This window comes from Hippocampus bargibanti, linkage group LG10 (assembly GCF_051943395.1).
Source record: "Hippocampus bargibanti isolate YZ-2025 linkage group LG10, ASM5194339v1, whole genome shotgun sequence".
Taxonomy (NCBI): domain Eukaryota; kingdom Metazoa; phylum Chordata; class Actinopteri; order Syngnathiformes; family Syngnathidae; genus Hippocampus; species Hippocampus bargibanti.
The window spans coordinates 3,516,179-3,544,178 of record NC_142743.1 but is presented as its reverse complement, the minus strand read 5'-3'; the positions used below and the strand labels follow the sequence as shown (position 1 = coordinate 3,544,178).

At 48.8% G+C, this 28,000-nt stretch overlaps 1 protein-coding gene across 1 annotated transcript; it reads right to left on the bottom strand.

The window, feature by feature from the left end:
* Positions 1-323: 323 nt before the first annotated feature.
* Positions 324-27,969, bottom strand: nup133 (nucleoporin 133). Its single transcript, XM_089006002.1, has 25 exons — positions 27,732-27,969; positions 21,791-21,906; positions 20,634-20,737; positions 20,318-20,551; positions 20,081-20,251; positions 19,797-19,952; positions 18,787-18,857; positions 18,561-18,708; positions 18,286-18,436; positions 18,054-18,208; positions 13,359-13,453; positions 7,593-7,768; positions 4,995-5,089; positions 4,699-4,923; positions 4,509-4,631; positions 3,374-3,473; positions 3,042-3,299; positions 2,392-2,525; positions 2,157-2,315; positions 1,943-2,078; positions 1,761-1,879; positions 1,117-1,197; positions 986-1,044; positions 613-701; positions 324-522 (listed from the first exon to the last, which is right to left on the bottom strand). Exons 1-25 carry the CDS (start codon positions 27,833-27,835, stop codon positions 386-388), a joined length of 3,396 nt encoding a protein of 1,131 aa, XP_088862128.1. The 5' UTR covers positions 27,836-27,969; the 3' UTR covers positions 324-385.
* Positions 27,970-28,000: the final 31 nt, after the last annotated feature.

The window sequence follows — 28,000 nt, the reverse complement described above, 5'->3', positions numbered from 1 at the left end:
CTCTGAATTGACGGCGAATTGATACTGAATCGACTCTGAATTGACTCAGAATCGACGTCGAATGGACTCCGAATTGACTCCAAATTGACTGAATCGACTCACAATCAATGCCGAATCGAATCAGAATTAATGCCGAATTGACTCCGAATTTACAGTGAATTGACTCATAATCAACGCCGAATTGACTCAGAATCAACTCTGAATTGATAACAAATCGATTCGAAATTGAGGAGCTCAGTTGAAAAGATGGCGGCCTTACCTTCGTGTCTTTTTTGGAACCAGAGATCAACGCTGACTTGTTTCAAGCAATCACACCTTCCACGTGTTAAACAAATGGCACCATTTTTATTGGGGAGAAGTATGGGGTGGGGGTGGGGTGGGGGCTTCACATCTGCGCCTGCAGAAAATGTTCGTAATTTGCCCGCAATACAAATTCAAAGTAAGGTTTGGATTTGAGAGCGCTCAGCTCGTCCAGCTCCAGCAGGTCCTTGACCTCCGGCAGGTACGTCTGCAGCCGGACATCTGCGGCAACAATCAATCAATCAATCAATCAATCAATCAATCAATCAACAAGTGATTGATCATAAGGGGGGAGGGGCAGTGGGACTTCACCTTCCCGGGTTAGCATGGCCAAGATCTTGACAAAGATGCTGTCCTTGGCGGCCTCCAGCGGGTCGTCGCCACTGTCTACAGACGACCAACTGAAAAAACAACAAAACAAAAAAAAAAAACATAGATCTTGGAAGAATCCCTCGAAAAACGCGAGAGAAGGTTGGCCATGCTTGATGTGACAGGTCCCTTGTAACCAAACGGAGGTCAATGGTTTTCACACCCGTGCAGGGTCCCCATTGTATTTTGAATCTTCTCAAAAATTTCAGCAAAAAAAAAGCTTGATTTTGATCTCCGACGTGTCAAATCTGACATTTTCAACCATAATCCGTTCCAGAAAAAAACAGAAAACAATAAATACGGAAATCAAACTCACTCGTCCCTCTGGAGAACTTTAGCCAAGATTTGGCACTTGAGCGAATGGACGTCATCGTCCTGCGGGCAGAAACAAAGCACGTCAAAAGGGGGGTTGGGGGGGGGAATAAGGCGTCGACGGCAGGAAGTGACCTCGTGGATGTAGCGCAGGAGATCCAAAGCCTTTTTGAAGTCGTACTCGTTGGCCCTGCGGTTGTCGTCGCTGATGTAAAGCTGTCGGCACAAAGCGTTTTGATCCGTCAAGCGTATCAATTCGGAGTTGATTCAGAGTCGATTTGGTGTTGATTCTGAGTCGATTCAGTATCACTTTGGAGTTGATTCAGTCGATTCAGTATCGATTCAGAGTCGATTTGGTGTCAATTCAGAATCAATTTGGTTTTGAATCTGAGTTGATTCGGAGTCAATTTGGTGTCAATTCAGAATCAATTTGGCATTGATTCTGAGTCGATTCAGAGTCAATTTGATGTCAATTTAAAATCAATTTGGAGTCGATTCAGAGTCAATTCAGAGTCAATTTGATGTCAATTTAAAATCAATTTGGAGTCGATTCAGATTCAATTCGGAGTCGAGTCTGTATCAATTCAGAGTCAATTTGGCGTTGATTCAGAGTCAAATTTGGAGTCAATTCAGAGTCCATTCGGAGTCGGGCGGTGATATCTAAGGCCGCATTTTTTTAGATGTTTGTTGACCGCCGGCCGCTTCTGCCTTGCGTGTGGCGGTGCTCAGTGGAGCTGGGCCAAGCCACTGGGCGGCGACCGCTCGAGGGGGTTTCTGACCTGCACCAGCTGGCGAGCTCCCAGAAGCGTCATGTCGTCCGGGTTTTGCTGTTTGTCCTCCAGAAGCTGGCGAGGCAACGTCTCCTGGTGCAGCAGGAAGCGCTCCTGCTCCACGATTTCTGAGGGCGCACACGGCAAGCACTCGTTTGCGGGCCAAATGGGGCGGGGACGGGGCAACTCACCGTCCACCTGTTTGTCCAGCTCGTCCCGCGGAAGATCAGACGCCAGCGCCGCAAGCTTGCCCAGAGCCAGCAGCGTCTTCTTCTTGGCAAAGTAACGCGTCTCGCCGTCGGCCTGCCTGACCAGCGTCCGGTGGGCCTGCGTGCGGAGCAACCCTGACGTTCATGGAGGGGAATGCGGCCCGAGGGTGGGGAAGCGGAGTCTAAAAGGACATACGGCGATGTAGCGCTGGACGTGGATGTCGTGCAGCCAGCTGAGGTGCTGGTGCGCCTGCAGGAAGCCGGATAACTGCTGGTGCTGAGCGGGCGGCTGCGCCAGCAGTTTGCCTCGCTTGCCCTTCTCCAGGTACCAGCGGAACAGGAAGTCGGAAAAATTCTGACGGGGGAAGATTGACATTCTTTGCCTTTGGACTCAAACCGAGAGCGGAATGGCAGCTCGGCGCCGAAATCACCTGCTCGGCAAATTTGCTGACGTAGTGCTGCAGGCGGCTCTGATTGTCCGTCAGCTCGCACATCTGGACCAGGATGTCAAAGTCGCAATACTTCTCGGCCAGCGCCGCCGCCCACTGGTACTGGCCCAGCTCCACTGAGCGCCGCCACACGGAAGGCAAAAGCGATACAGAATCGATACAGAACAGACTCTGAATCAACTCCGAATTGACTCCAAATTGATACGCAATCGACTCCAAATTGACACGGAATCGGCACTCAATCGACCCCAAATTGACTCCGAATTGACTCAGAATCAATGCCGAATCAACTCCAAATTGACTCTGAATCGCCTCCAAATTGATACTGAATCAACTCCATATCGACTCTGAATCAACTCCGAACTCCGAATTGACAGTGAATCGACTACCAATTTATACTGAATTGACTCCAAATTGACTTTGAAGAGACTCCAAATTGATACCGAATCAACTCCAAATTGATTCTGAATCGACTTAGAATAAATGCCGAATTGACTCCAAATTGACTCAGAATCGACTCTGAATTGATACCAAATCGACTCCAAATTGACTTTGAATTAAGTTTGAATTGGCGGCGAATCGAATGCAGATTGACTCAGAATCGACGGCAAATCAACGGCAAACCGTCTCACACAGTGGCGCCAGAAGCTCCGACCGCCGCTGGCAGTACTCCATTTCCAGGCTGTCGTAGCGCTCCGTTCCCTGGCGGCGCCCCCGCCTCAGGGAGTCCAGCTGGGCCACGTAGCCCCCCAGGTAAAAGTCCAACAGCGCCACCAGCTGCTCGCACAGCACGCCGCGCAGTTCCGAGTCGGCGTGGGGGTACGCGGAGCGCAGGACCAGCTCGTGCTGGCGGCAGATGACCGTGCGGACGCCGCCGGGGCGCCCCAGCGCTACGGGGAGGAGGGAAGTGGCTGAGGATCGGGGGGGCAGCCGCATGTCCTTTCTTCCGGTTTTTCGGACTCACCCGTCCACGGGATGTACTCGGCGTCCACGTCGGCGTGTTCGGACGCTCTGTACGTGGACGCCTTGTTCTCTCGGTACTGACCCGCCGCGTGAAGCATATCCTGCAGGGTGGGGTGGGGCACAAAAAAGGTGATTCTCAAATCCCACCCAGTTTGAAGACCAAGATAGTCACATGCCTCAAAATACATCGAATGAGACACCCCCCAAACCCCCACTTTTGTTTTAAGTTGACAGTGCAAACTAAAATTATTCAGTTGCCAAATGGGGGAGGATGGACAACAAAGACTTTTCAGGCAAAATTGATTTTCAGATGGTGAATCGACTCCAAATTGACTCTGAATTAACTCCCAAGTGACGGGGAATTGACCCAGAATTGATACTGAATCGACTCAGAATCAATGCAGAATCAACTCCGAACTGACTCCAAATTGACTCAGAATTGACTCCAAATTGATAATGAATCGACTCCAAATTGATACCAAATTGACTCCAAATTGATACTGAATTGACTCCAAATTGATACTGAATCGACTCCAAATTGACTCTGAATCTACTCAGAATCAACGGCGAATCGACTCTAAATTGACTCGTAATCAAGTCCAAATTTACTCAGAATCAACGCCGAATCAACTCCGAAGTGACTCCAAATTGACTCTGAATCGCCTCCATATTGATATTGAATTGACTCCAAATTGACTCTGAATCGACTCAGATTCAACTCCAAATTGACCCAGAATCAACGCCGAATGAACTCCGAACTGACTCTGAATCGCCTCCAAATTGATACTGAATTGACTGAATCGACTCAGAATCAATGCCGAATTGACTTGAGAATTGATACTGAATCAACTCCAAATTGACACTGAATGGACTCAGAATCAACGCTGAATCGACTCTGAATTGACTCTGAATCAGTCCAAGTTGACTCAGAATCAACGTCGAATCGACTCCGAAGAGACTCCAAATTGACTCTGAATCGCCACCAAATTGATACTGAATTGACTCAGAATCAATGCCGAATCGACGGCAAAGCGACTCACCCCCCCCCCATTCGCCAGCGACAAGGCGGCCGCGGACCCGAAGAAGCGAGTCCCCGTGTGGTCGCCACTCCGCCTCGCCACCCGGTCGACGCTCACCTTGATGATGGCGTTGACGGTCAGAACGGTCTGGGCCCACTCCGCCGAGTCCGGCGGCTTGTCGCACAAGCTCCTCTCCTCCTCCTCCAGGAGACAATCAAAGATGCTGGAGATTTGCGAAACCTGGAGTGACAATGACACTGGAGCGAACGCATTTTGGCCCATTATCTGCCAGTCAACGACCTCTGACCTCCCGGAAGAAGACGTCGGCCCCCGTCAGGCTGGGCGGCACGGCCACGCCGCGGCGGCGCAGGGCGGCGGCGAGGGCTCGGTTGACCAGCTGGCCGTGCTTGGCGTGCTGGTTCTTCAGCACCATGGCGGCCTGCAGCTTCTCGGCGTGCTCGCACAGCAGCAGCCGCGTGGCCATGGGCGACGAGCGCACCCGAACGTGGCCCAGGCGGTCCAGGAGACCCACCTGCCCGGGGGGAGTCCAGAAGAAAGCCGCCGCAAAGGGGGTCCGCCAGCCCCCGGACGCACTTTGTTTACCTGCATCAGGAAGTCCATGAAGCAGCTGTGGGCCTTCATCTTGTCTTCCAGCTGATGGAGGATGATGAGGGAGGTCAGCGGGAACTTGGCGCTCTCTGCAACCACAAGGACGGGACGGGAAGGGGGAGGGGGGGAATCCATATATTTAGCACCCAGTCTCGAGTCCGTTGGCTTCAAAAGTTCCAGACCAGAGACGCCAACCGCTTGGTGCCAGAAAAATAACAATAATAATACAGTAAAGTCTCATTATATCGATATCGGTTATATTGATAATACTGCTTATTACGAAATTATTTTCATTTCCCGGCACATTTCTAGTCTTTTTGTGTATAATTAGTTCCGTTTAGTACGATTCATGGTTATTATGATAATCCGGTGACTACAGTGCTCTTTTTTATCTCCCGCCAGCCATTTTGCTATGTTTATATCGATACAAAAGCAGTTTAAGGTGAATCGATATTTGCTTAGGGGTTTCTATACAGTACCACCATTATCGAAATCTGTATCAGTGGCACCGTTGGTCACGTGACTTGGTCACGCGTCTTGCGCAGTGTAGCAGACGCCATTTTCTACCATAATAAAGACGGCATACATTTCATTTATAAGCACCTTTCAAAACTCTTAAGGTCACTTTACAGTCACAAAATCGTTTTTTTTGCGGGTGAGCAGCGGCAGCCATACGCGTTAGCGTTCTCTCAACCCGGAATTACTCAAAAAGATAGAAACCTAGCTAGCCAGCTAATAGCCAATAGCTAGCTAGATAGCCAATATATTTCCTGACTCAATCAGCAAGCCAGCCAGCCATATATGAAATGAAATGTATTATTATTATTATTACTAGCTAGCTAGCTGTCTATCTATTAGCTGTCTAGCTGGATATCTGTTGGCTATATGGCTGGCTGGCGAGCTGATTGAGTCAGGAAACATATTGGCAATCTAGCTAGCTATTGGCTATTAGCTATCTATTAGCTGGCTCGCTAGGTTTCAATCTTTTTGAGTTATTCCGGGTTGAGCGAAGGCTGGCACGTGTGGCTGTCGCTGCTCACCCACAGAAAAACTTAATCCTGACTGCAAAGTGACCTTGAGAGTTTTGAAAGGCGCTTAGAAATGAAATGGATTATTATTATTAGCTAGCAAGCTGGCTATCTGTTGACAATATGGCTGGCTTTGGTAGCTGATTGATTCAGGAAACATATTGGTTATCTAGCTAGCTATTGGCTATCTATTAGCTGGCGAGCTAGGTTTCCATCTTTTTGAGTTATTCCGGTTTGAGCTAACGCTGGTGCGTGTGGCTGCCGCAGCTCACCCACAGAAAAACTTAATCCTGTGACTGTAAAGCAGTGACGTGCAGTCCGGGGAGGTAGGTGAGGCAAAGCCTCACTTGTCATCATGGAAATATCAAATGACAAAATAAATTAAACAGTTATATTTATTTAGTGAGTTGTACTTTAACGTTCATTTCCATTTAACTTCACCATTTTTGGATTTTTTTTCAAAATCGCTGCATTTGCACATTTACAGTTCAAATACTAAGTGGAGACGAGCGGTGAGGCAGCAGCCGGCTGAGCCTCACCATGGATTGCGCAATCACTATGCTAACTGTGCTGGCTTGCTCTGCATTGAGACCGCATTGCTGTCCCTCTGCATATCGCTATTAAAGTGTTCAAACACGTTTCGTATATGAACTAAATTTCTACAGTTTAGCTGGTGTGTATAATGTAGTCGCTGTACATTATAAAAACTGTACTACAATGTTTATTTTATTTTTATCAAAACTGTGTGCGTAGGTGAGGCACGCAGTTCTCCTGCCTCATGACAGGGGGCGCTGGTGATTAGAGGTTCTTCTTGCGACTCCTCGGCTGCAGAATAATAGAATTAGTGACAGCAAGCTACAGTAAACAGTTAGCAAGTTAAGTGCAACCATCCAGTCATTTTTTCGTGTTGCTTGGCCTTATTTTCAGAATGGTGGATGACATATCGAAATGGAAAGAATTTTCTAAACTGGACGTTCAATCGAAGCAGGAGATCATAATGAAAGGAAGACCAAGCTCACAAACTGTGAGGGATGAATGTAAATCTCCTGGACAGCTTCTCAGATTTTTGGCCAAGAAGGATCTCATTGAAACTATTCCTGAAGCGACAAAGTTGCTCCAGCTCGTGCTCACTGTTCCAGCTCCTACAGCATCAGTGGAGCGCTCATTCTCAGCACAAAAGACTGAAAACATACAGTCGGAACAGGACTGATCAAGGACGACTTTCTTCACTGACAGTGATCTCATTGAGACAGAGAGACTTGGACTTAATTTATAAGTAAAGGTAACATGATGATAAATAAAAATTCTTTTTTTTCTATGTAACAGTTTGTATACAGTATACAAAGAATGCTGACATGACATTTTAAACAAAACACGTTAACTGTTGCCAATCAAATGGTGAATAAGCTCCTCTGTGGAGTTCATATGTTTGTTAATCTGACTGTGATGACGTCAGTGCCTCACTAGCCATGAACCTCACCGCACATCACTGCTGTAAAGTCACCTTGAGAGTTGTGAAAGGCGCTTAGAAATGAAATGGATTATTATTATTCCTCCCCCTCACCGTCAGGCACAGACTCAGCCCAGCGGGGGTCTGATGCCGGGTAGTCGTCCAGCAGGTCCAGGTCCATCCGGGCCACCATGGCATCCAGCTCGCCGCCCTCCTCCGCCACCTCCTCCTCCTCGGCGGCCGTCGGGAAGAGCGCGTCAGTCAGCGCTTGGGCGCCCAGGACGTCGTTGCTGAGCAGGAAGAGGACCGACAATTGGAAAAGTCAGAAGGCACCCCGGCCGCCCCAAAAAAAGCCCCCGTTGAAACCCATTCAATACAGTCATACCTCAGTTTACGAACTTAATTGGTTCCCAGAAAGTGTGTGTCAGGAGAAATGTTAGTCTTCCAAACATTCATTTCCCATAAGAAACCATTAAGATGAGAATAATTCGTTCCCAGGTCCCCATTAAACATAATTTTCTCCTAAATACGCCTTAAAACTCCACACAATATACCTTATTTTATGTATAATAAATGTGCTATGATATTATAATTAAACAAATAAAATGTACTGTTTCATAAAGTGGTTTTATTGACCTTTGTGATGGTTAATGTTGTTGCCTCCTGATGATATCCGAGTTTTCTCGGCAGTAATAACCTCAATCACACTGTCCCCTGTTAGCTGCTTTTCGCTAATCCAAATCCATAGAAGTTTTTCAACCTCTTTTATTGCCTAAGACCGTTGCTTAGACAACACAGAAACACCCTTAGCCACACATAGCAATGGGCGACTTAGCATACCGGTACTGGGACGCTAAGTCACACAAACGCACACCTCTGAGTTTTTCGATGATCTCCTTCTTCTGCTTGACCATCATTTTCACACTAGCCTGCGGTGGGGTCATTTTCGGTCCCTTAATAGCCAAAGTACTCCACTTGATAACAAACCACGTTTGCACTCAAAGGAAGAGGGTGACGAAAACTAGTCCGCCAGCCACCGAGGCGCTGTTCGACCGTGTGTTTGGTGTTCATCCGCCGAAAACTAGTTTAAAGAGTTTGATGGTTCTCTTTATTTGCAAGTAGGTTCGTTGTCAGATCTCCCAGGCAGGTGACGCGCAGAGCTTGATCGCGGCGTAGAGACGAGCAAGTCGTGCTGTGAAACTCCGTGCGATGCTGAGCAGGTCTCTGCGAGCGTGTGTCTGTCCGGGTCTGAGTCCGAGATGAGTCTGAGTCTCTCTGTCCCACGACAGCTGCTTTTATACCATTTTCAAGCGTGTGATATGCGTCAGGGTGAGACGCAGATCAAGGATATCAAGGAATTGAAAGACATTAAAGCGGCGGTGCGCACCAGTGACGCCACAGGGCTCCCCTCCTGGATCTGAAGTCGGGGAAGGCGACGCAGGAAAAAAAACGAGTTGGACGCACTCAGAAGAGCCGGTAGGAGGCGAGACGTTCTGGGAAATGCACACGTCTGCCGCTCCGGGTCGTTCGGCCACACGGAGAGGCCAGGCACGAAGAAGGTCGATCAGCGGACATGGGGGGCGTTGTTGGTGGGGTGGCCGACGTCGGTGTTCGGGAGCACGGCAACGTGGGCTCTACGACTGCCGGTTTGAGTCGGTCGATGGAGACTGTATCCTCGCGGCCGTTGATTTGAATCCGGAACGTCTTCTACCGCGGGAGAGGACGGGATACGGGCCATCGTAAGGGGGCTGGAGGGGCTTACGCACCCGATCACACCGCAGGAAGGCATGCGTACATGTTAGGAGTGCGGGATCCACGTGCGTCGGCTGGTACGATGTTCGTGGTGACTGGGGCCGCAGAGCCAGCGCAAACTGCCGGAGGCGGGTGAGCAGATCATTGACGTCAGCGGTCGTAGGGTCGGTCGGGTTGAGCAGCTCACCAGGCAGGCGTAAACTGGTGCCATATACCAGCTCCGCTGGAGTCGAGTTGATGTCGGGCTTTAGCGTGGAACGGATGCCCAGCAACACCAGAGGCAGGTTATCCACCCAGTGTTCGGCATTGGCGGCAGACATTAGGGAGGCATTCAGTTGGCGATGGAGGCGTTCCACCATGCCGTTCGCAGCTGGGTGGTAGGCAGTCGTCCGGTTTCGTTCACATCCCAGAAAATTGCACAGCTTGCCAAATAGTGCAGACTCGAACTGGGCTCCCCAATCGGTGGTGATGGTCTTCGGTGACCCAAAGCGGGCGACCCAATGTTGGAGGAAGGCACCGACAACAGCTTCGGACCCGCAGTCGGACAAGGGAAGGACTTCGCACCACCGGGTGAAGAGGTCAACGCAAGTCAACAAGTACCGAAAGCCACGGGAGGGGGGGAAGGGGTCCGACAAAATCTATGTGAACGTGACTGAACCGGGCGTCCGGCATGTCAAAAATTCCCACGGTTGACTTTGTATGGCGCTGGACCTTTGAGCGTTGGCATCGTAGACAGCCGCGCACCCAGTCTCGCACGTCTCTTTGCAGCCCCCTCCAGGAAAACCTTTTCGCCAGCATCTTGGTCGTGCCACGAATTCCAGGATGAGAGAGACTGTGCAGAGAGTCGAACACCTTTCGTCGGAAGGAGTCGGGAACCAGTGGTCGCGGGACGCCGTCGGACTGGACGCACAGGATTGTGCAGCCAGAGTTATGGAGAGGGACCGCGATGATGTTGGAGTCGTTGGCATGGTCGGCCAGACCTTCTCGTACCTGGGCTGCTGCCATCTCATCGTAGTCAAGACCGTCGGGAAACTGGATAGCGTTGATCTCAACTCGAGAAAGGGCGTCTGCGACCTCGTTCTGAGCCCCCTGGACGTGGCGAAACTCAAGGTCAAATTGCGAGAGGTAGTCCAAGTGCCGAACTTCTCGCTCCAGGTACTTCGTCAATGCCGAGGGGATGGCGGAGAGGAGTGGCTTGTGGTCGGTATAGATGATAACGCGTCCACCCTCGATGAAGTGCCGGAAGTGCTTCACGCTGAGGTAGACACCAAGAAGTTCCCGGCCAAAGGTGGAGTATCGGCGTTCGGCCGGCTGGAAGGCCTTGGAGAAGAAGGCGATGGGTCGAGAGTCGCCATTGAGGCCGTCGTGGAGAACCGCACCGATTGCAACCGTGGAGGTGTCAACCATGAGAGACAACTGACTATCGGGGCTTGGGTAAGCTAGGAGTGTTGCATCGGCAACAAGATCCTTCAGCCGTTGAAAAGCCTTCAATTGCTCGGAGGACAGTTCGACGGGAACGTGCTTCTTCCTGTTGCCAGTCAGCGAGTTTAGTGGCAGGGCAACCGCGGCACAGTTCGGGATGAAGCGTCGGTAGAAGTTTACCATCCCGAGGAAGCGTTGTAATTGGGTTACCGTCTCGGGTGTGGGAAAGTCACGGATGGCCTGCACCTTGCCGGGTAGAGGGCGTACTCCTTTGCCATCAACTAGGTGGCCGAGGAACTTGACCTTGGGCTGGCCAAAAACGCACTTGTCGGAGTTGACGACCAGGCCGTGCTCATCCAGACGCTTGAAGACCGTTTCCAGGTGCTGCAGGTGCTCGTCTTGGGAGTTGCTGGCGATGAGGATGTCATCGATGTAGGCACAGCAGAAGTCAAGACTGCGCAGGACAGAGTCGATGAAGCGTTGAAAAGTCTGAGCGGCGTTCCGGAGGCCAAATGGCATGCGGAGGAACTCAAACGAGCCAAATGGGGTGGTGACGGCCGTCTTCGAAACATCCTCTTTCGCGACAGGGATCTGGTGGTAGGCGCTCACCAGATCGATGGTGGAGAACACTGTTTGTCCGTGGAGGAATGACACACAGTCGTGGATGTGAGGAAGAGGATAGCGGTCAGGAACTGTGACGAAATTCAGTGCTCGGAAGTCACCGCAGGGACGCCAGTCGCCTGCCTTTGCCTTGGGGACCATGTGCAGCGGGGAGGCCCATTTGCTGTCCGATGGACGGATAATACCAAGCTGAAGCATGTGGTTGAATTCGGCTTCAGCAATCCGTTGTTTTGCCGGGGCAAGGCGGCGAAAACGTTGAAACTTCGCGGGACCAGTGGTCACAATGTGATGAACAACGTCGGGAGCAGGTAGGGTCGTCCGACTGGGGTTGGTCAGGTCGGGGAATCGTCAAAGGAGCGTGAGAAATGGAGAAGATGAAGGAGATGGTACATGCGAGAGATGAAGAAGCGCAGGGTTGCCCGTCCTACCGTGCACGGACAGGCCGGTCGTCTCATCAGTCAACCTCTTCCTGCGGATGTTGACGGACAGATCAAACTTGTGCAGGAAGTTCGCGCCAAGGATGGGGTGAGGAACATCGGCAATGGTGAAGATAAAAGGGAAGGAGCGACGTAGGCCCAAGTCGAGGTTGAGAAACCGTTGGCCATACGTCTTAATGGTGGTGCGGTTGGCAGCTTGCAGGGACACTCCAGCGTCGGGGTTCCGGCGCTCCGCAGGGGAAGGTGGCAGAACGCTGATGTCGTCTTCCCGATGTGCGGTCGCAGACATAAATGATGTGGCTGGTTGTGGAGGCGCCAGGCAAGTGGGAAGCCGTGTTCACTCCCTGGCTGGGCCGTTTCCCGACCTCTTGCACGGCTCACTGCATCGTTTGGCCCGGTCACCCCAATATTGGTGGTACCAGCACAGGTCGGGGTCCGCGCTGGATGGGTTCCGGTTGCGGCTTGGACTGCGCTCTCGAATGGGGCGGCGTCCGCGACTACGGCGGCGCTCTCGACTGTGGCTGCGTTCCCGGATTTCCGTTCGCAGGGCACGCATCTTGTCGACGAGCAGTTGCAGAGCATCAGTCGAGGGCCCTGCATGGCAGAAACGGTAGGCTGCCCCGCGTACGCCTCCGCAACTTTGTCGGCGAGGGCGGCCAACTCCTGCAAGGTAGAGTCGGGTGGTGTGGTTGCCAGGGCCGCTTGGATCCTCTGGGGCAGCTTCTCTATGAAGACATGCCGCAGGAAAGTCTGGTCCATGAGGCTGTTGCCCGCCACCGTCTCGAGGCGTTGCAGGAGCTGGGAGGGCCGGCTGTCCCCCAGCTCGACGTCATGCCTCAAGGCTACGTACCTCTCGTACCTCCGTGAGGGTGGTCTGCCTCAGGATTTCCTGTTTCAGGGCAGAGTAAGGATTTTCAAGCCAGAGGATCGAAGATGACTCGCCGCACACGGCCAGCCAACTCCGGAGTGAGGGCAGCGATCGCATAGTGGAATTTGGTGGTCTCCTGGGTGATGCCACGGTTGACGAATTGGGAGTCAACCACTTGGAACCAGAGCTCCATGTCGTTGTGCCAGGGGGGGGGGGGGGGGGGAGTTTGAGGGAGACGGCGGAAATCTGGTCTCTTTCCATTCGGAGAGTTGATTGGGCTGAGGAGGAGGGAAAAAAATGCTCCTGGCTAGCTCGCCAATAAAGAGTTTGATGGTTCTCTTTATTTGTAAGTAGGTTCGTTGTCAGATCTCCCAGGCAGGTGACGCGCAGAGCTTGATCGCGGCGTGGAGTCGAGCAAGTCGTGCTGTGAAACTCCGTGCGATGCTGAGCAGGTCTCTGCGAGCGGTGTGTCTGAGTCCGAGACGAGTCTGAGTCTCTCTGTCCCACGACAGCTGCTTTTATACCATTTTCAGGCGTGTGATATGCGTCAGGGTGAGACGCACATCAAGGAGATCAAGGAATTGAAAGACATTAAAGCGGTGATGCGCACCGGTGACGCCACAAGTCCGCCAGCCACCGTGGCGCTATGTGGTTTGGTTCGTCCGCCAAAAACTAGTTCGTTAGCCAAGTTCGTAAGATAAAGCGTTCGTAAGATGAGCTATCACTGTATTGATTGAAAATTGATTGAAAAAAGATCAAAAGGAGTGTTTGGTTGCTTACCGGCAGAACTGCAAGAAGGCGGCCTTCAGGAGTTTGGCTTTGTCCTGGGCGGCGACCGGCTGGGCTCGGCCCGACAGCTCCGCGGCGCCGGACGCCTTCAGCATATAAACATCGTCTTTCAACTTTCAACATGGTCAACCATTTTTAAAGCAAAGCCAATCTGAAGCCATGCCCCATCCAAGATCACAGATGCTGTTTTCGCCAAACATTGAACAGTTAACTCATTCACGAATTGGTTCAGGTTTTGTTTTTTCTTGCAAGGGTGCCGATAGAGCGCTAGTCAGACCTATGGCGATGTTTTTTCACCCTCCACATTTGCCTTTTGTGCATGTTAGCGCTCCGGTGCAGCTTCGGCAGTTGTTAAAGCGCTATAGAAATCGATCTGTATTGTATTGTATTTTGGACAGTCGCCCTCATTTCAAGCTCAGATAACTCCAGACTCATATCATTTAGGAATTAACGTTTTTTTTTTTATCAAAGAAGAGAGTATAGCACTCTGTTGCAGATTCAGCTGTTGTTAAAGCGCGATAAAAATCAATCTGTAATGTATTGCATTGAATTTTGGACAAAAAAAGACAGTTTAAGGTTTATTATGCTGTTTACGGTTTCTTATGCTTCTTATGCTTCTTATGCTGTAATTGAATGTTGATGTGGTCCTAAAAGTCAATATTTTGTATAATAATAATAATAATAATAATAATAATAATAATAATAATTATTATTATTATTATTATAGCTCTGCTCCAGTGCTTTAAATGATCATTGAATGACATCTGGACTTAGTTTGAGCCAATATGGAACTGAAATAATACATTTCTGGTCCAACTCCCACGATTCTAGCCACGATTTACCACCACCCCCAAACCACACTTTTAAAACAAACTTTTAAAACAGATTTTCTACGATTCTCACCCCTCCCTCCTCTCTCTCACAGAATATGATGATTCTGGGAGACTTCAACATTCACATAGACAATCCAACTATTCCGCTATCAATTGACTTCACTTCTTCCCTTGATAGCCTGGGCTTCAGCCAACTTGTGGACGTCCCTATGTATATAAAAGGTCACACACTTGACCTGATATGCTACTCTGGTTTGATCGATGAGAAGGTTTCTTCAGCCGTCATCTGTACAAAAGTGAAGGTTTCGGACGTTTCGCCTCCTATCCAAGAGGCTTTGTCAGCGAACTAAACTCTGACTGGTCATATCGGCCCCATTTATATATCCCTAATGTCCAGACATGGTGGCGCCGGACACAGCTATGATAGGTCCCTACTCTCAGGTTGGGGGGGGGGGGGCAGGGGAACCCTCCCTGTGGCCCCACTGATTGTTCCTACATTCCTGACTAACGACTGGCCTATTACCCCCACTCCCCCCGGTATCACCTCATCAGCATAACGACCCTCGTCAGCATTGCGAAAGTTGCCTAACCTGTTTTGCCTAAGCAGGCTATTGTATGAATGATCCAAATTGAACCTCACCCCACCAGACCGGTTTAATGAAGGATTTTGTTGTTTTATAAGAATCGCTTCTTTTACCCCCCTTTCAAACCATCTATGTTCTTTCGCTAAGATTTTAACCTCATTGTCGTCAAATGAGTGGTTGCTAGCTTTTAGGTGCAAATGTACTGCCGATTGAGGCCCACTAGTATTATCCCTGCAATGTTGATAAAGTCTTTTTTTTGAGAATTTGTTGAGTCTCCCCAATGTACTGCTCTTTACAATTTTCATTCTTACAATGTATGGAATAAACTACATTACTTTGTTTTTCATTTGGTATCTTTTGGATGCACTAATCTTTGCCTTAACGTGTTTATCGGTTTGAAATAAGTAGGAATTTTATGTTGCCAAAGGACTCTTTACTCTGGTTTGAGTCCATTCAACTGCACAGCTGTTGAACTTCCAATAACAGACCATTATCTCGTTACATGTAACGTTTCCATCACACTCTCCACCATCAAAACACCCTGTAATATCAAAGGCAGCAACCTGGACTCCCTTGCTTTAATGTTCGCCTCATTATCTCTGGACACAAGCTGCTCTCCTGACGAACTGGTTTTCCGCTACAACTCGGACCGCAACGACATTCTCAACACGCTCGCCCCTGTCAAATCCCGCTGTTTTATTTAGTCGTTCTGCACCCTGGTTCAACGCTCATCTCCGCTCCATGAAATCGAAAACAGGCCAGCTTGAAAGACTATCGGAGAACCAGACTCATTATTCACAAAGATACACTGCTCAACTTTCTCTCGACAAGAACAGTATCTCTCAAGCTAAATCTCAATTCTCATTTGGACTCATTGACTCAAACACTGGAAATACTCGGGCTCTGTTTTCTCGTTATAACAGAATCATCCAACCCCCTGTATCTCTCTCACCTCACTTTTATTCCTCAGACACCCGATATTCTCTCCTTCTCTTCTTTTCTGAAAAAGTCAACAAAATCCACCAGCATCTTGGCTCCTCTGTACCCCTCCCCCCCAACCTTCCTACCCCCTCTCATCTCTTATCTTCTTTTAATCTCCCTCATCTCTCTACAATCTCGAAGCTCCTAACTAAATCCAAGAATTCTTCCTGTCAATTAGATCCTCTCCCAACAGTTCTGGTCGAATCTTGCTTGCCGTCTCTCCTTCCATTCATTTCAGCCATTATCTCACTCCCCGCTGTCCTCAGGAATCGTGCCTGTCCTCCTCAAAACGGCGCCTGTCACACCAATTCTTAAAAAGCCTGGATCTGATCCCAATGACTTCAAGAAGCTTCGCCCCATTTTTCACCTTCCTTTTATTTCAAAAATCCTAGAAAAGCTTGTGGACTCTCAGCAAAACACTTTCACCTCTCCCAGAATGATCTCTACGAACCATTCCAATCTGGTTTCCGCCCCCTCCACAGTACAGAATCAGCTCTCTTAAAAGTCACGAATGATCTTCTTTTGGCAGCTGACGCCGGTTTACTCTCCATCCTCGTCCTTCTTGACCTCTCTGCATCTTTTGACACCATTTCTCATCCCATCCCCCTTGACAGACTTTCCTTCATATGGATTACTGACACGCCCCTACGCTGGTTCCACTCTTATCTCTCTGGCCGTTCTCAGTTCATCCAAATTAACTCGTTTACTTCACAGTCCTCTCCTGTATCTTCTGATGTGCCCCAAGGCTCTGTCCTGGGACCGCTCCACTTTATTACCTACCTTCTTCCCCTTGGCAATATTCTCCGTAAATTTGATATACGATTTCATTGCTTTGCGGACGACACCCAGTTCTACCTCTCCGGCAAACCTGACGCCTCTCTTCCACCTTCTTCCCTTTCACTCTGCCTCTGAAATTAAATCCTGGTTTACCCATAACTTCCGCAAATTTAACAGTGAAAAAACTGAAATTCTCCTCATTGGTACCAAATCCACCTTGAGCAAAGCTAACAGTTTCTCTCTCACTATTGACAATTCGACCGTTTCTCCCTCCCATCAGAAATGACACATCAAAAGCCGATGTGTCATCCTTGACAGCACACTATCTTTCCACTCCCATATAAATAACATAACCCGATCTGCGTACTTCCAACTACGCAATACGCCCGTCTCTCACCCCTCACACCACTGCTATCCTCGTTTCACAGGCTTATCACCTCCCGGATTGACTATTGCAATTCACTTCTCTTTGGTGTCCCTCAGAAACCTCTTCACAAACTTCAAGAGGTCCAGAATTCTTCAGCCCGGATCATCACCAGAACCTCATCCTTTCACCACCTCCTCCAAGAGCTCCATTGGCTCCCGGTCAAATATAGAATCAACTTTAAGATTCTTCTTTATACATTTAAGCTATCCATAACCTTGCCACCCCATACCTATCTGACCTTCTTCACATTTCTATTCCCTCTGGTTCCCTCCGATCCTCTTCCTCCATCCACCTCTATATGCCCACCCCCTGCCCGTCTCAGCATGATGGGGGACAGGGCTTTCAGCTGCTCTGCCCCCAAGCTTTGGAACTCACTTCCTTCTGTGAAATGTAAATTTCTCCACTGCGAGACTAATAAAGGCAAATCCAATCCAATCCAATCCAACATTCGTAACATCAATTCTGTTTCCACCTTCAAATCCCATCTCAAAAGCCACCTATTTAAAATCGCATTTTCTGTGTAGCTCTTTCTCTTGTTTCTTTTAGAATTGTATTTTATTTATTTTAGTACCTATGCTTGTCTGTGACTGTAAAGTGTCCTTGATAGCTTTGAAAGGCACTTAACATGTAATGTATTACTATTATTATTATTATTATTATTATTATTATTATTATTATTATTATTGGTATTATTAGAGAGCTTTGAAAGGCGCTTAAAATGAAATGTATTAAAATGAAATGTAATAATAAAAACAATAATTAAGAACAATAACAATAATAATAATAATAATAACAACAATACATTTGATTTACAAGCGCCTTTAAAAACTCTCAAGGTCACTTTACAGTCAGTTTTTCTGTGAGTGAGCAGCGGCAGCCACACGTGCCAGCGTTCACTCAACCCGAAACTAACTCAAATATATAGAAAGGTAGCTTGCTAGCTAATAGATAGCTAATAGCTAGCCAGCTAGATAGCAAATGGACAGCTAGCTAGCTAAGTGCCAGAGGACACCAAAATAAATTGCTTTGGCGTCCTTGGAAAAACCCAAAAAAAGGGTTGGGACCCGGCGGGCGGGTGACTCACCTCGGGCGTCGCCGCCAGTGATGAGCAGAGCGAGTCTTCTACGGTCTCGGGCAGGATGGAGACGCTCTCCCGGGCCACCACGGCGACCAGACCGGCGCTCTGGGAGAAGAAGACGGGCAGGTTGGCACAGCAGCCGCCGCCGCGCAGGCCGTCACCTACGGGAGACAGGTCAGGCGCGCTCAAAAGGGGGATCCCCGACGCCCCCCAAAGAAGGAAAAGCCGCCGTCCGCACCTGAAGCATTGAAGGGGATCATCTCGTCGGGGGGGCTGGACCTCCCGCTTCCTGTGGAGCAGGCGAAGACCAGCTCCTGGTTGTAGAGGAAGGCGGTGGCGCCGGGGGAAGGGGGCAACAGGAAGCGCGTGGCCCACAAGTGGGACTCGCTCTGTGAAACAAAAACAAAAACAGCTGCACGGATGGTATTCAACGCAGCCGGCGACATGGAAGAAAGAGTGCATGGGAAGAAGATAAACAAGATCTCAAGCGGAGGCATTTTGGGGGCGCCGCACCTGAAAGGGGGGGTTATACTTGGTGACTTCCACCGTGAACTGGTTGGAGATGGCAGCGCCAAGGTCCTGCAGGGTGACCAGGCAGAAGTACACCAGGCAGGGGGTGTCGGACGGGTGCCAAGCGCCGGCCAGGACCACCAGCCCCGCCCTACGAGCGCCAGACTCTGAGGTGATGACGGCGCCACACAAGATGACAAAAAAAATTGACAAAACGGCGCCCACTCACTGGCTGAGCTTCACGTCCAAGAAGGTCACGTGGACGCCGTCGCGCATCTCCTCGTAGTTGGCCTCCGAGCCCTGACGGAGGTCGTGAGGTGTTAGACAAGCCGCCTGACCCGGATGACCTTCCTCATTTCAAGGAGTGGGGGTGGGGGGTTTGGGTCAGTTGCCATTCACCTCCGAAGTGGAGACCGAAAGAACTGAATGAAGCTGCGATGCAGCGGCAGTCGGCTCAAGTCAGCCTTGACCTCCATTCGGTTACGATGGGCCTGCCACTTCAGACATGGCTGACCTTCTCTCCAAATTTGTCGGTGGATTGTTCCAAGATCTGTTTTTTTTTTTCCCCTCAGCCTTGACCTCCATTCAGTTACGAGGGGCCTGCCACATCAAACATGGCTGACCTTCTCTTGCATTTATCGGTGGTTTATTCCAAGATCCATGCTTTTTGTATTTTCCCCCTCTGCCTTGAACTCCATTCGGTCACGAGGGGCCTGCCACATCAAACATGGCTGACCTTCTCTCACATTTATCGGTGGATTGTTCCAAGATCTATGTTTTTTATTCCTTCAGCCTTGACCTCCATTTAGGTACAAGGGCCTGCCACATCACACATGGCCGACCGGCTCTCATGTTTATCAAGGGATTGTTCCAAGATCTATGTTTTTTTCCCCCTCTGCCTTGACCTCCATTCAGTTACAAGGGGCCTGCCACATCAAACATGGGCAACCTTCTCTTTCATTAACGAGGGATTGTTTCAATATCTGTTTTTTTTCCCACAGCCTTGACCTCCATTCGGTTACGAGGGGCCTGTCACATTAAACATGGCCGACCTTCTCTCGCATTTATCGGTGGAATGTTCCAAGATCTATGTTTTCTGTTTTATTTTCCCCTTCAGCCTTGACCTCCATGCAGTTACAAGGGGCCAGCCACACGAAACATGGCCGACCTTCTCTCACGTTTATCGAGGGATTGTGTAAAAAAAAAAAGTTTTTTTTTTTTGCTGGACTGAACGCTCACCCAAATGGCATCGGCGATGCTCTCGCTCAGACCTCGCTGGACGTCCCAGCTGAGCGTCTGCTGCTCGCCCCTCTCGTCCATCTCCCATTTGCTCAGGCGGGCGTCGCTCAGCGCGTAGAGGCGGTTGGTGGCGCCCACCCACAGCACGCTGCGGAGCTGCCACGTCAAATCCCGGGCGGTCGCCCCATCGGGGGACGGGACACAGTCACATGTGATTAGCATCCAACCAATGACAAGGGACCTCAAACTCAAAATTTCTGACTCGGAAGGACGGAAGCACTCACGGCGTCGTCAGCGGGCGGAGACAAGATGGCGAAGAGGCTGGACACTCGTCGGCCGATGCCCGACAACACGCCCTGCCCCCCTTGCAGCGCTCGTTGCTGAAGCCTCCCGGAAGCGTCGGCCCACACGCGCAACATGCGACCCCCCGCCGAGGCCACCACGAAGCCGCCGCCCTGACGGAGGAGGGGGCGGAGTTATCCAATGAAAAGTCAGGCGCGGCTAAGCGGCGGCGAGCTTACGCCGACGGCCAGCGCGAAGGCGCAGGGGTCGCCCGGGTCCAGGTGGGCCTCGGCGTAGTTGCCCTCCTGCGACAAGCTGGGCCACAGGCGGGCGGCGCCCTCGGACGCCACGGCCAGCGCCGCCACGGCCTGCGGGGGGGCGGCCTCCAGCGGGACGGCCGACGTCAGCGCCACCCGCTCGGCCGACCACTCAAAGTGGCTGGCGGGCAGCGCGAGTTCCTTGCACGCGCACACCTGTCGCCACAAACCCACACTGCCTTTCAATCTGGCAAACCAGCTTGGCGGATGTCGCGGTGGCCATTTTCGGTCAAGGCACCTTGGCCACAGCCGTCCGGCCGATTTTCCACACCACCAGTTTGTCGCCGCAAACCAGCCAAGCCCAGCCGCTCTCGCTCACTTTCACTGAGATTTGCTGGTCGCCTGCGAGATGCGAAGACGGGCGATATTAGACACTTAAGTTCTCCCAAACCATGGCACGACTCACAACACACACACACACACACACACACACACACACACACACACACACACACACACACACACACACACACACACACACACACACACACACACACACACACACACACACACACACACAACCGCAGACAAAATACAGTGATACCTCGGCTTACAAACGCTTTAGCTAACGAACTTGTCACCATTTGCGAGAATACAGACCAAATCCGACTTACGACCGTTTCGACTTACGACTGGTCGTAAGTCAAAATCCATTCAAAATGTTGAGACTTGGAGGCTAAATGACTCGCAAACCCATAACCCCCTCTGATGCCATCACACGGTGTGGGAGAGTGAGATGCTGGCTGGCTGGCCAAAATTGTCGTACGCGTTGCCGGCCTGCTAGCGCGTTGCCGGCCTGCTAGCGCGTTGCGGTAACAGGCGTAGAATTAAAATCTAAAAAATAGGGTCTGGAGGTCGTGGTCGTAAATATGCGTGGTCGTAAGTCGAGCCGTTCGTAAATCGGATGTTACCTGTGTGTAACTTCACAACTACATCAATGACCAACTCAAAGGTCAATAAAACCACTTGATTATACAGTAGTTTATTTCTTTAATTACAATACAATAGAACATTTATTATACATAAAATAAGGTCTATTTTGTGTAGTTGTATGGCTTATTTCCTAGAAAATTGTTTTATGGCGACCTGAGAATGGATTCTTCTCATTTTAATGGTTTCTTATGGGAAATGAATGTTCGGAAGATGAACTTTTCACCTTACACGCACTTTCTGGGAACCAATTAAGTTCGTAAGCTGAGGTATCACTATTTTGTGTAGTTTTAAGGCTTATTCTGTAGAAAATTAGGCTTTATGAGGACCAGGGAACGGATTATTCCCATTTTAATGGTTTCTTATGGGAAATTAATGTTTGGAAAACACACTTTTCGCCTTACACACACTTTCTGTAAACCAATTAAGTTCGTAAGCTAAGGTATCACTGTATTTTTTTTTTACCAGTAATCAGGTTGAGCGCCTCCATCACTTTAACCGGAAGTGAAGAGCCGAACGTTTGCAGATCGTAGTTGAGAGCGTCGGAGGCGGCGTGGCTCTGCTCACGGCTGGGTGTCGCCCTGTCGTCCACACGCGTGCACACCCACACACATTGGTTGACTTGCGCAAAGGATTGTTGACAAAAAAAAAAAAAAAAAAAAAAAAAAACGCACGTAGGCCAAAACACTAAGCCGCAACAAAATACAGTAAAGTCTCGTTATATCGATATTCAAGGGAGTCCGAAAAAATATCGATATAACCGGGACTATCGATATATCCGACCCTGCGCGCATGTAATTTTCTCCGCGCGTGCATAGAAATAGTATCGATATAACCGGGACTATCGATATATCCGATATCGATATAACGAGACTTTACTGTAATATGCATAAAAAGCTATCCGGCCGCAATACGCTTCGTAGATTCGCCGTGGTAACGTTTAAATCAGGGGTGTCAAAGTCATTTTTTGCCGCGGGCCACATTGTAGTTATGGTTTCCTCTCGAGGGCCGTTATGAATTTGGGGAACCCATTAGAATGTTTAAATCCCTTCAAATATTACATATAGAGAACACAGAAAATTAATGAATAACTCGTTTTCAAATCTGAAGTCAAGAATAATGACTTTTATTGTGGTTGACATCCAAAAATATGAAATTTTGGCTCAGATTTTAGCAATCGTCATGGAATTTAACAAGTTTGATTTGCTTTCGCGGGCCGAAAAAAATGATGTGGCGGGCCGGATTTGGCCCGCGGGCCTTGACTTTGACACCTGTGGTTTAAATGGACTTTCAAAATCAGATAACGCAGCAAATATATGTAACATGCGAGTTACAAGCGGGTTCCATTCCGACAAAATGGTCGTAAGTCGAAATCCATCCAAAAAAAATTTCAAGATGGCACCCCCCCCCCCCTGTGTGGCTGCCTCCACAGCAGCTCCTTCATTTTCTTTTCTACTTTTTCATTTATTTACTTTTCCGTTTGTGTTTTGTTTACTTTTGTTCCCTAAACCTACGGGGAGCAGATGGCCATCTTCACTTTTGCTCATCGCCGTTATTTTTTACTTTTTCACCGCTCCTGTTAACGGGGAAACCACTCGCACTCTGAATCCCATTGTTTACAGTCGAGGCCAGCTACTAGCATGGCGAGCTAATAGCGGACAGAAATGCAGGCAGCGGTAAGCAGAAACAGAATTGCTGTGTTTGTGAATGACAAATGGTGCAACCCTGGGCACATCAGGGTCAAGGAAAAACTCTGCACTCGCGACATCGAGCCGCTAGCCGTTAGCCTCCGGTCACATTACCTGCCGCGGGAATTCTCACACGTCATAGCCGTGACGACGTACATTCCCCCTACGGCAAATGACCGCGCTGCCTCCGAAGCCCTCATGACTGTTGTAAAAAAAAAAGTCCTTCAACGCCTTGTTCATCATCTCAGGGGACTTCAATCACGTTTCCCTGAAATCCTCCCTCCCAACATTCACACAGTATGTAACTTGTGCCACCAGAGACAATAACATATTGGACTTATTCTATTCAAATGCCAAGGATGCGTACAAACCTTCTTCCCTGTCGGAAGAGCAGACCACAATACGGTTTATCTCTTCCAGCCTTCCGCGGGCCACATTGTACTTATGGTTTCCTCTCGAGGGCCGTTATGAATTTGGGGAAGCCATTAGAATGTTTAAATCCCTTCAAATACAGTAAAGTCTCGTTATATCGATATTCAAGGGAGTCTGAAAAAATATCGATATAACCGGGACTATCGATATATCCGATATCGATATAACGAGACTTTACTGTATTACATATCGAGCACACAGCAAATTAATGAATAACTCGTTTTCAAATCTGAAGTCAAGAATAATGACTTTTATTGTGGTTGACATCCAAAAATATGACATTTTGGCTCATATTTTAGCAATCATCATGGAATTTAACAAGTTTGATTTGCTTTCGCGGGCCGAAAAAAATGATTTGGCGGGCAGGATTTGGCCCGCGGGCCTTGACTTTGACACCTGTGTCCTACAGGATGAAAATGGAGGAGCAGCTGCAAGCCAGCAATGTCGCTGGTGTCTGGAAGGGCCTGAAAAACATCTCAGGCCACAGAAGCCCAGTGACATTGAACGAAGAAGACAAGGACTGGGCAGATGAACTCAACTGCTTTTTCAATCGATTTGACAAGACGCCTGTCGTCCCCGGCCCACCGTCAACTCCACCTGTAGCTGTACCTGCACCAACTCTCACTGTGGACTTAGCCTCCCTGCCCCCTCTCACGACCAGCTTCCCACAACCAACAACTGCCCTCCCAACTGTTGCCACACCCTCAGCCGCCACTCTTCCTCCTGGTTCCTGCCTGTCTGTCACAACTGCGCAAGTGAGGAACCAACTGAGGAGGATGGAAGTGAGGAAGGCAGCAGGTCCGGATGACATCAGTTCGCGACTCCTCAAGACCTGCTCCGACCAGCTGTGTGTCATTGTCCAGCACTTGTTCAACCTGAGCCTGAAGCTGGGCAGAGTTCTACTGCTGTGGAAAACGTCATGCCTGGTCCCGGTGCCCAAGATTGCCAACCCAAAGGAGCTCAAGAGCTACAGACCGGTGGCGCTGACGTCTCACCTGATGAAGACGCTGGAGAGACTCGTCCTCGCCCACCTGCGACCGCTGGCAAGCTCATCGCTGGACCCGCGACAGTTTGCCTACCAGCCCAGCATCGGTGTGGAGGACGCCATCACCTACTTCCTCCACTCAGCGTTGCTGCACCTGGAGAATGCTGGGAGGACGGTGAGGATCACATTCTTTGATTTCTCCAGTGCCCTCAACACCATCCAGCCAAATCTATTGGGGGACAAGCTGCAGCATGCCGGAGTCGACTAAAACCCTCACATTCTGGATTACAGATTACCTCACAAACAGGCCACAGTACGTGAGAGTAAAGAACTGTGAGTCCGACAGGCTTCTCTACAGAACCGGAGCGCCGCAGGGGACAGTCCTGGCTCCATTCCTGTTCACCCTCTACACCTCGGACTTCAACTACAACACCCCAACCCGCCACCTTCAGAAGGTCTCTGACGACTCAGCTATTGTCGGCCTCATTACAAAGGGAGACGATAGGGAGTACAGGGGACTGATAAACGACTTTGTGGACTGGTGCCAGCAGAATCACCTCCAGATCAACACCGGGAAAACCAAGGAGCTGGTAGTGGATTTCTGCAGGAAACTGAGGTCTTTTGGAGTTCAGGGGTCACTCCCAAAGACTTTCTATGACTCTGTGGTGGCTTCAGTCATCCACTATGGAATTGACTGCTGGTCAGGCAGCATCACCACCCGAGACAGGAAAAGACTGGAGCGCCTTGTCAAGAGGGCCAGTTCTGTCCTGCGCTGCTCGCTGGACTCTCTGGAGGAGGTGGGCAACAGACGGACGTTAGCTAAACTAAAAGCTATGCTGGACAGCCCCTCCCACCCCGACAGCACTGGGTAGCTCCTTCAGCCAGAGACTATTACACCCGCGTTGCAAGAAGGAGAGGTACCGCCGCTCGTTCCTACCGACTGCTGTCAGACTTTGCAATTCTCAATGAAAAACTGGACACTTGTAAATATGGGTTGATGCAATATAACAATATGCCTTTCTTGATACTTGCACTATGTGCAGTTTTTTTATGAAATTGTTTTGCACATTTACATTTGCACAGTATACAGTTGACATTTTAATTTTGTTATGCTTAGAATGTCTTGTTTTCTATCCTTTCACCCCCGCCACCCCATCCCCTTTTCAAATTGCTGCTGTGGACTGCAAATTTCCCCATTGTGGGACGAATAAAGGTTTTCTGATTCTGATATGACAGACGTGACGTTGACACGACAGGATAGTAGACAATGTCAATCTGTTGTTTTAAAGCTACGTTTTCTATTGAATACTATTATATACCAAACTGTATACACTTCATTTATTAATTTAATAACATTTTGTGTTATTTTTGTCATTTTATATTTCGGATGATCAATTTTTATGACTGTATAACTGTTCCTGTAATGGCTACCAAACTGTTTACTGTACAGTTCGTTTATAAATGTTATACTTACCTTTTAGTGTCATTTTTATCATTTTATATTTCATATTATTGATTTATATTATATATTTAGGTTTTATATAGTAGTTTAAAGAAAACACTTGTACGTAAAGAATACAGCTGTTGAAAAATGGCTCTCCATGCTAACGGCAAGAAGCGAAACATACGCTCGGAAAAAAGCAGTGTACAGTACTACAGGAGATGTAGTAGACAGTAGGAGACAGTACTACTGTATAACTACTGTATTGAGTGTAGTCACGCAGTCGATTGATCTGCAAGAGTGTGACATGCTGGCTGGCCAAAATTGTAGTACGCGTTGACGGCTGATTGAGCATTGCGGCGCCAGGTGTAGAATTTTAAGAAAGGGTCTGGCAGTCCTGGTCGTAAGTACGAGGTGGTGGTTCCTCGCGCCGGTCGTAACTCAGATGTTACGACCAAAGTGCATAAAGAAGACAGCTGCAGTGTCTGGGTTTCATTTGAGCATTAACCTGTCAAGAGTAGCACTCTTTGTACACATTGTAGGCAGACAATCCGGTAATTTCTTCATAATAGTTTCATATTCAAAAATGAATACAACGGAAGTCATGAAAGTTATGTATTCTTTCTCTGCGGCCCCGTACCAAACGACCCCCATGGCACGCAGATTGGGGATGGCTAATCTAGGCGAGGCTATAACGCCATCTAGCGGTAGCTGAATGACGAGCCCAAAGGAAGCAGCTGACTACAGGTAACATCTGAGTTACGACCGGCACGAGTACTTACGACCACGACCGCCAGACCCTTAAATTCTTTTTTTTTTTATTCTACGCCTGGCACCGCAACATGCAAGCAGCCGGCAACGCGTACTACAACTTTGGCCAGCCAGCATGTCACACTGTCGCGCAGCAATCTACTGCGTGACTACACTCAATACAGTAGTTATACAGTGCAGATACCATCTGCTGTAGTACTGTACACTTTTTTTTCCTGAGCGTGTGTCGGGTGAACTCTTCTGGCCGTTAGCAGGGAGAGCAGGGTAAGTATAACATTTATAAATGAACTGTTCAGTAAACCGTTTTGGATACATTACAGGTACAGGTATACAGTAATAAAAATTTATAATATGAAATATAAAATGATAAAAACGTCACTAAAAGCCAAGTATAACATTTATAAATGAACTGTACAGTCAACAGTTTTGTATACATTACAGGTACAGGTATACAGTAATAAAAAATTATAATATGAAATATAAAATGATAAAAATGACACTAAAAGCTAAGTATAACATTTATAAATTAACTGCACAGTAAACAGTTTTGTATACATTACAGGTACAGTTATACAGTCATAAAAATCGATAATACGAAATATAAAATGATAAAAATGACACTAAAAGTGATAACATTCATAAATGAACTGTAAAAAGTTTGGTATGTAATAGTAATCAATAGAAAACGTTGCTAAAAAAAACAACAGATTCGACCGTTTTGTCGGAAGGGAACCCGCTCGTAACTCGGATGTTACCTGTACTGTATTTCTATTTTGAACAAGAGACTTTCAAGTGTCCAAAAATGGAATGTAAAGCTTTTTTTTACTGGCATGCAATATACTGTATAGACTTGTTTTTTGTATTTCTATTTTTTTGTGTTATTGTTGGTGACAGTCGTGATTTATTTTGACACTTTTTGTGTCGGCTTTGACGTTGTCATTGAAGACGGCATCTTGTGTCCGTATGCTGTTGAACTCGTTCAATCGTATATGACAAAAACCACACAGCACTTGAATAGTATCAACAAAAAAGTTCCTGGACTCGAGAGGACAAAGTTTGGTCCGGCGAATACTCGTTACTTCTCGTTACCTTCCCCTGCGGGGAGTGAGCAGGAGGCTGCTGGACGCTCTCCTAACAGGGGTTTTGTTCGGCTGCCGTCGGGCCGAACTCGAGCCGGAGCGCGGAGAAAACATCGATGCCGTTACGTTCGGGTATCCAGAGGGGAGAAACAAGTTAACAGCCGCTAAATTCACTCCAAAATTCGCGTTGCTTTCTTTACACACCGCCGGTTCTCGCCACCAAATAGCGCGCGGAAGTCGCTTGGAAATGACGTAATCGGGGTGCCCAGGACTAATGAT

Coding starts and splice junctions, on each gene's coding strand:
- nup133 (XM_089006002.1), bottom strand. CDS start 27,835: ATGTTTTCTCCGCGCTCCGGCTCGAGTTCGGCCCGACGGCAGCCGAAC. Junction 20,252..20,317: donor CCTTCGCGCTGGCCGTCGGC/GTAAGCTCGCCG, acceptor CTCCTCCGTCAG/GGCGGCGGCTTCGTGGTGGC. Junction 702..985: donor AAAGTTCTCCAGAGGGACGA/GTGAGTTTGATT, acceptor TTGTTTTTTCAG/TTGGTCGTCTGTAGACAGTG.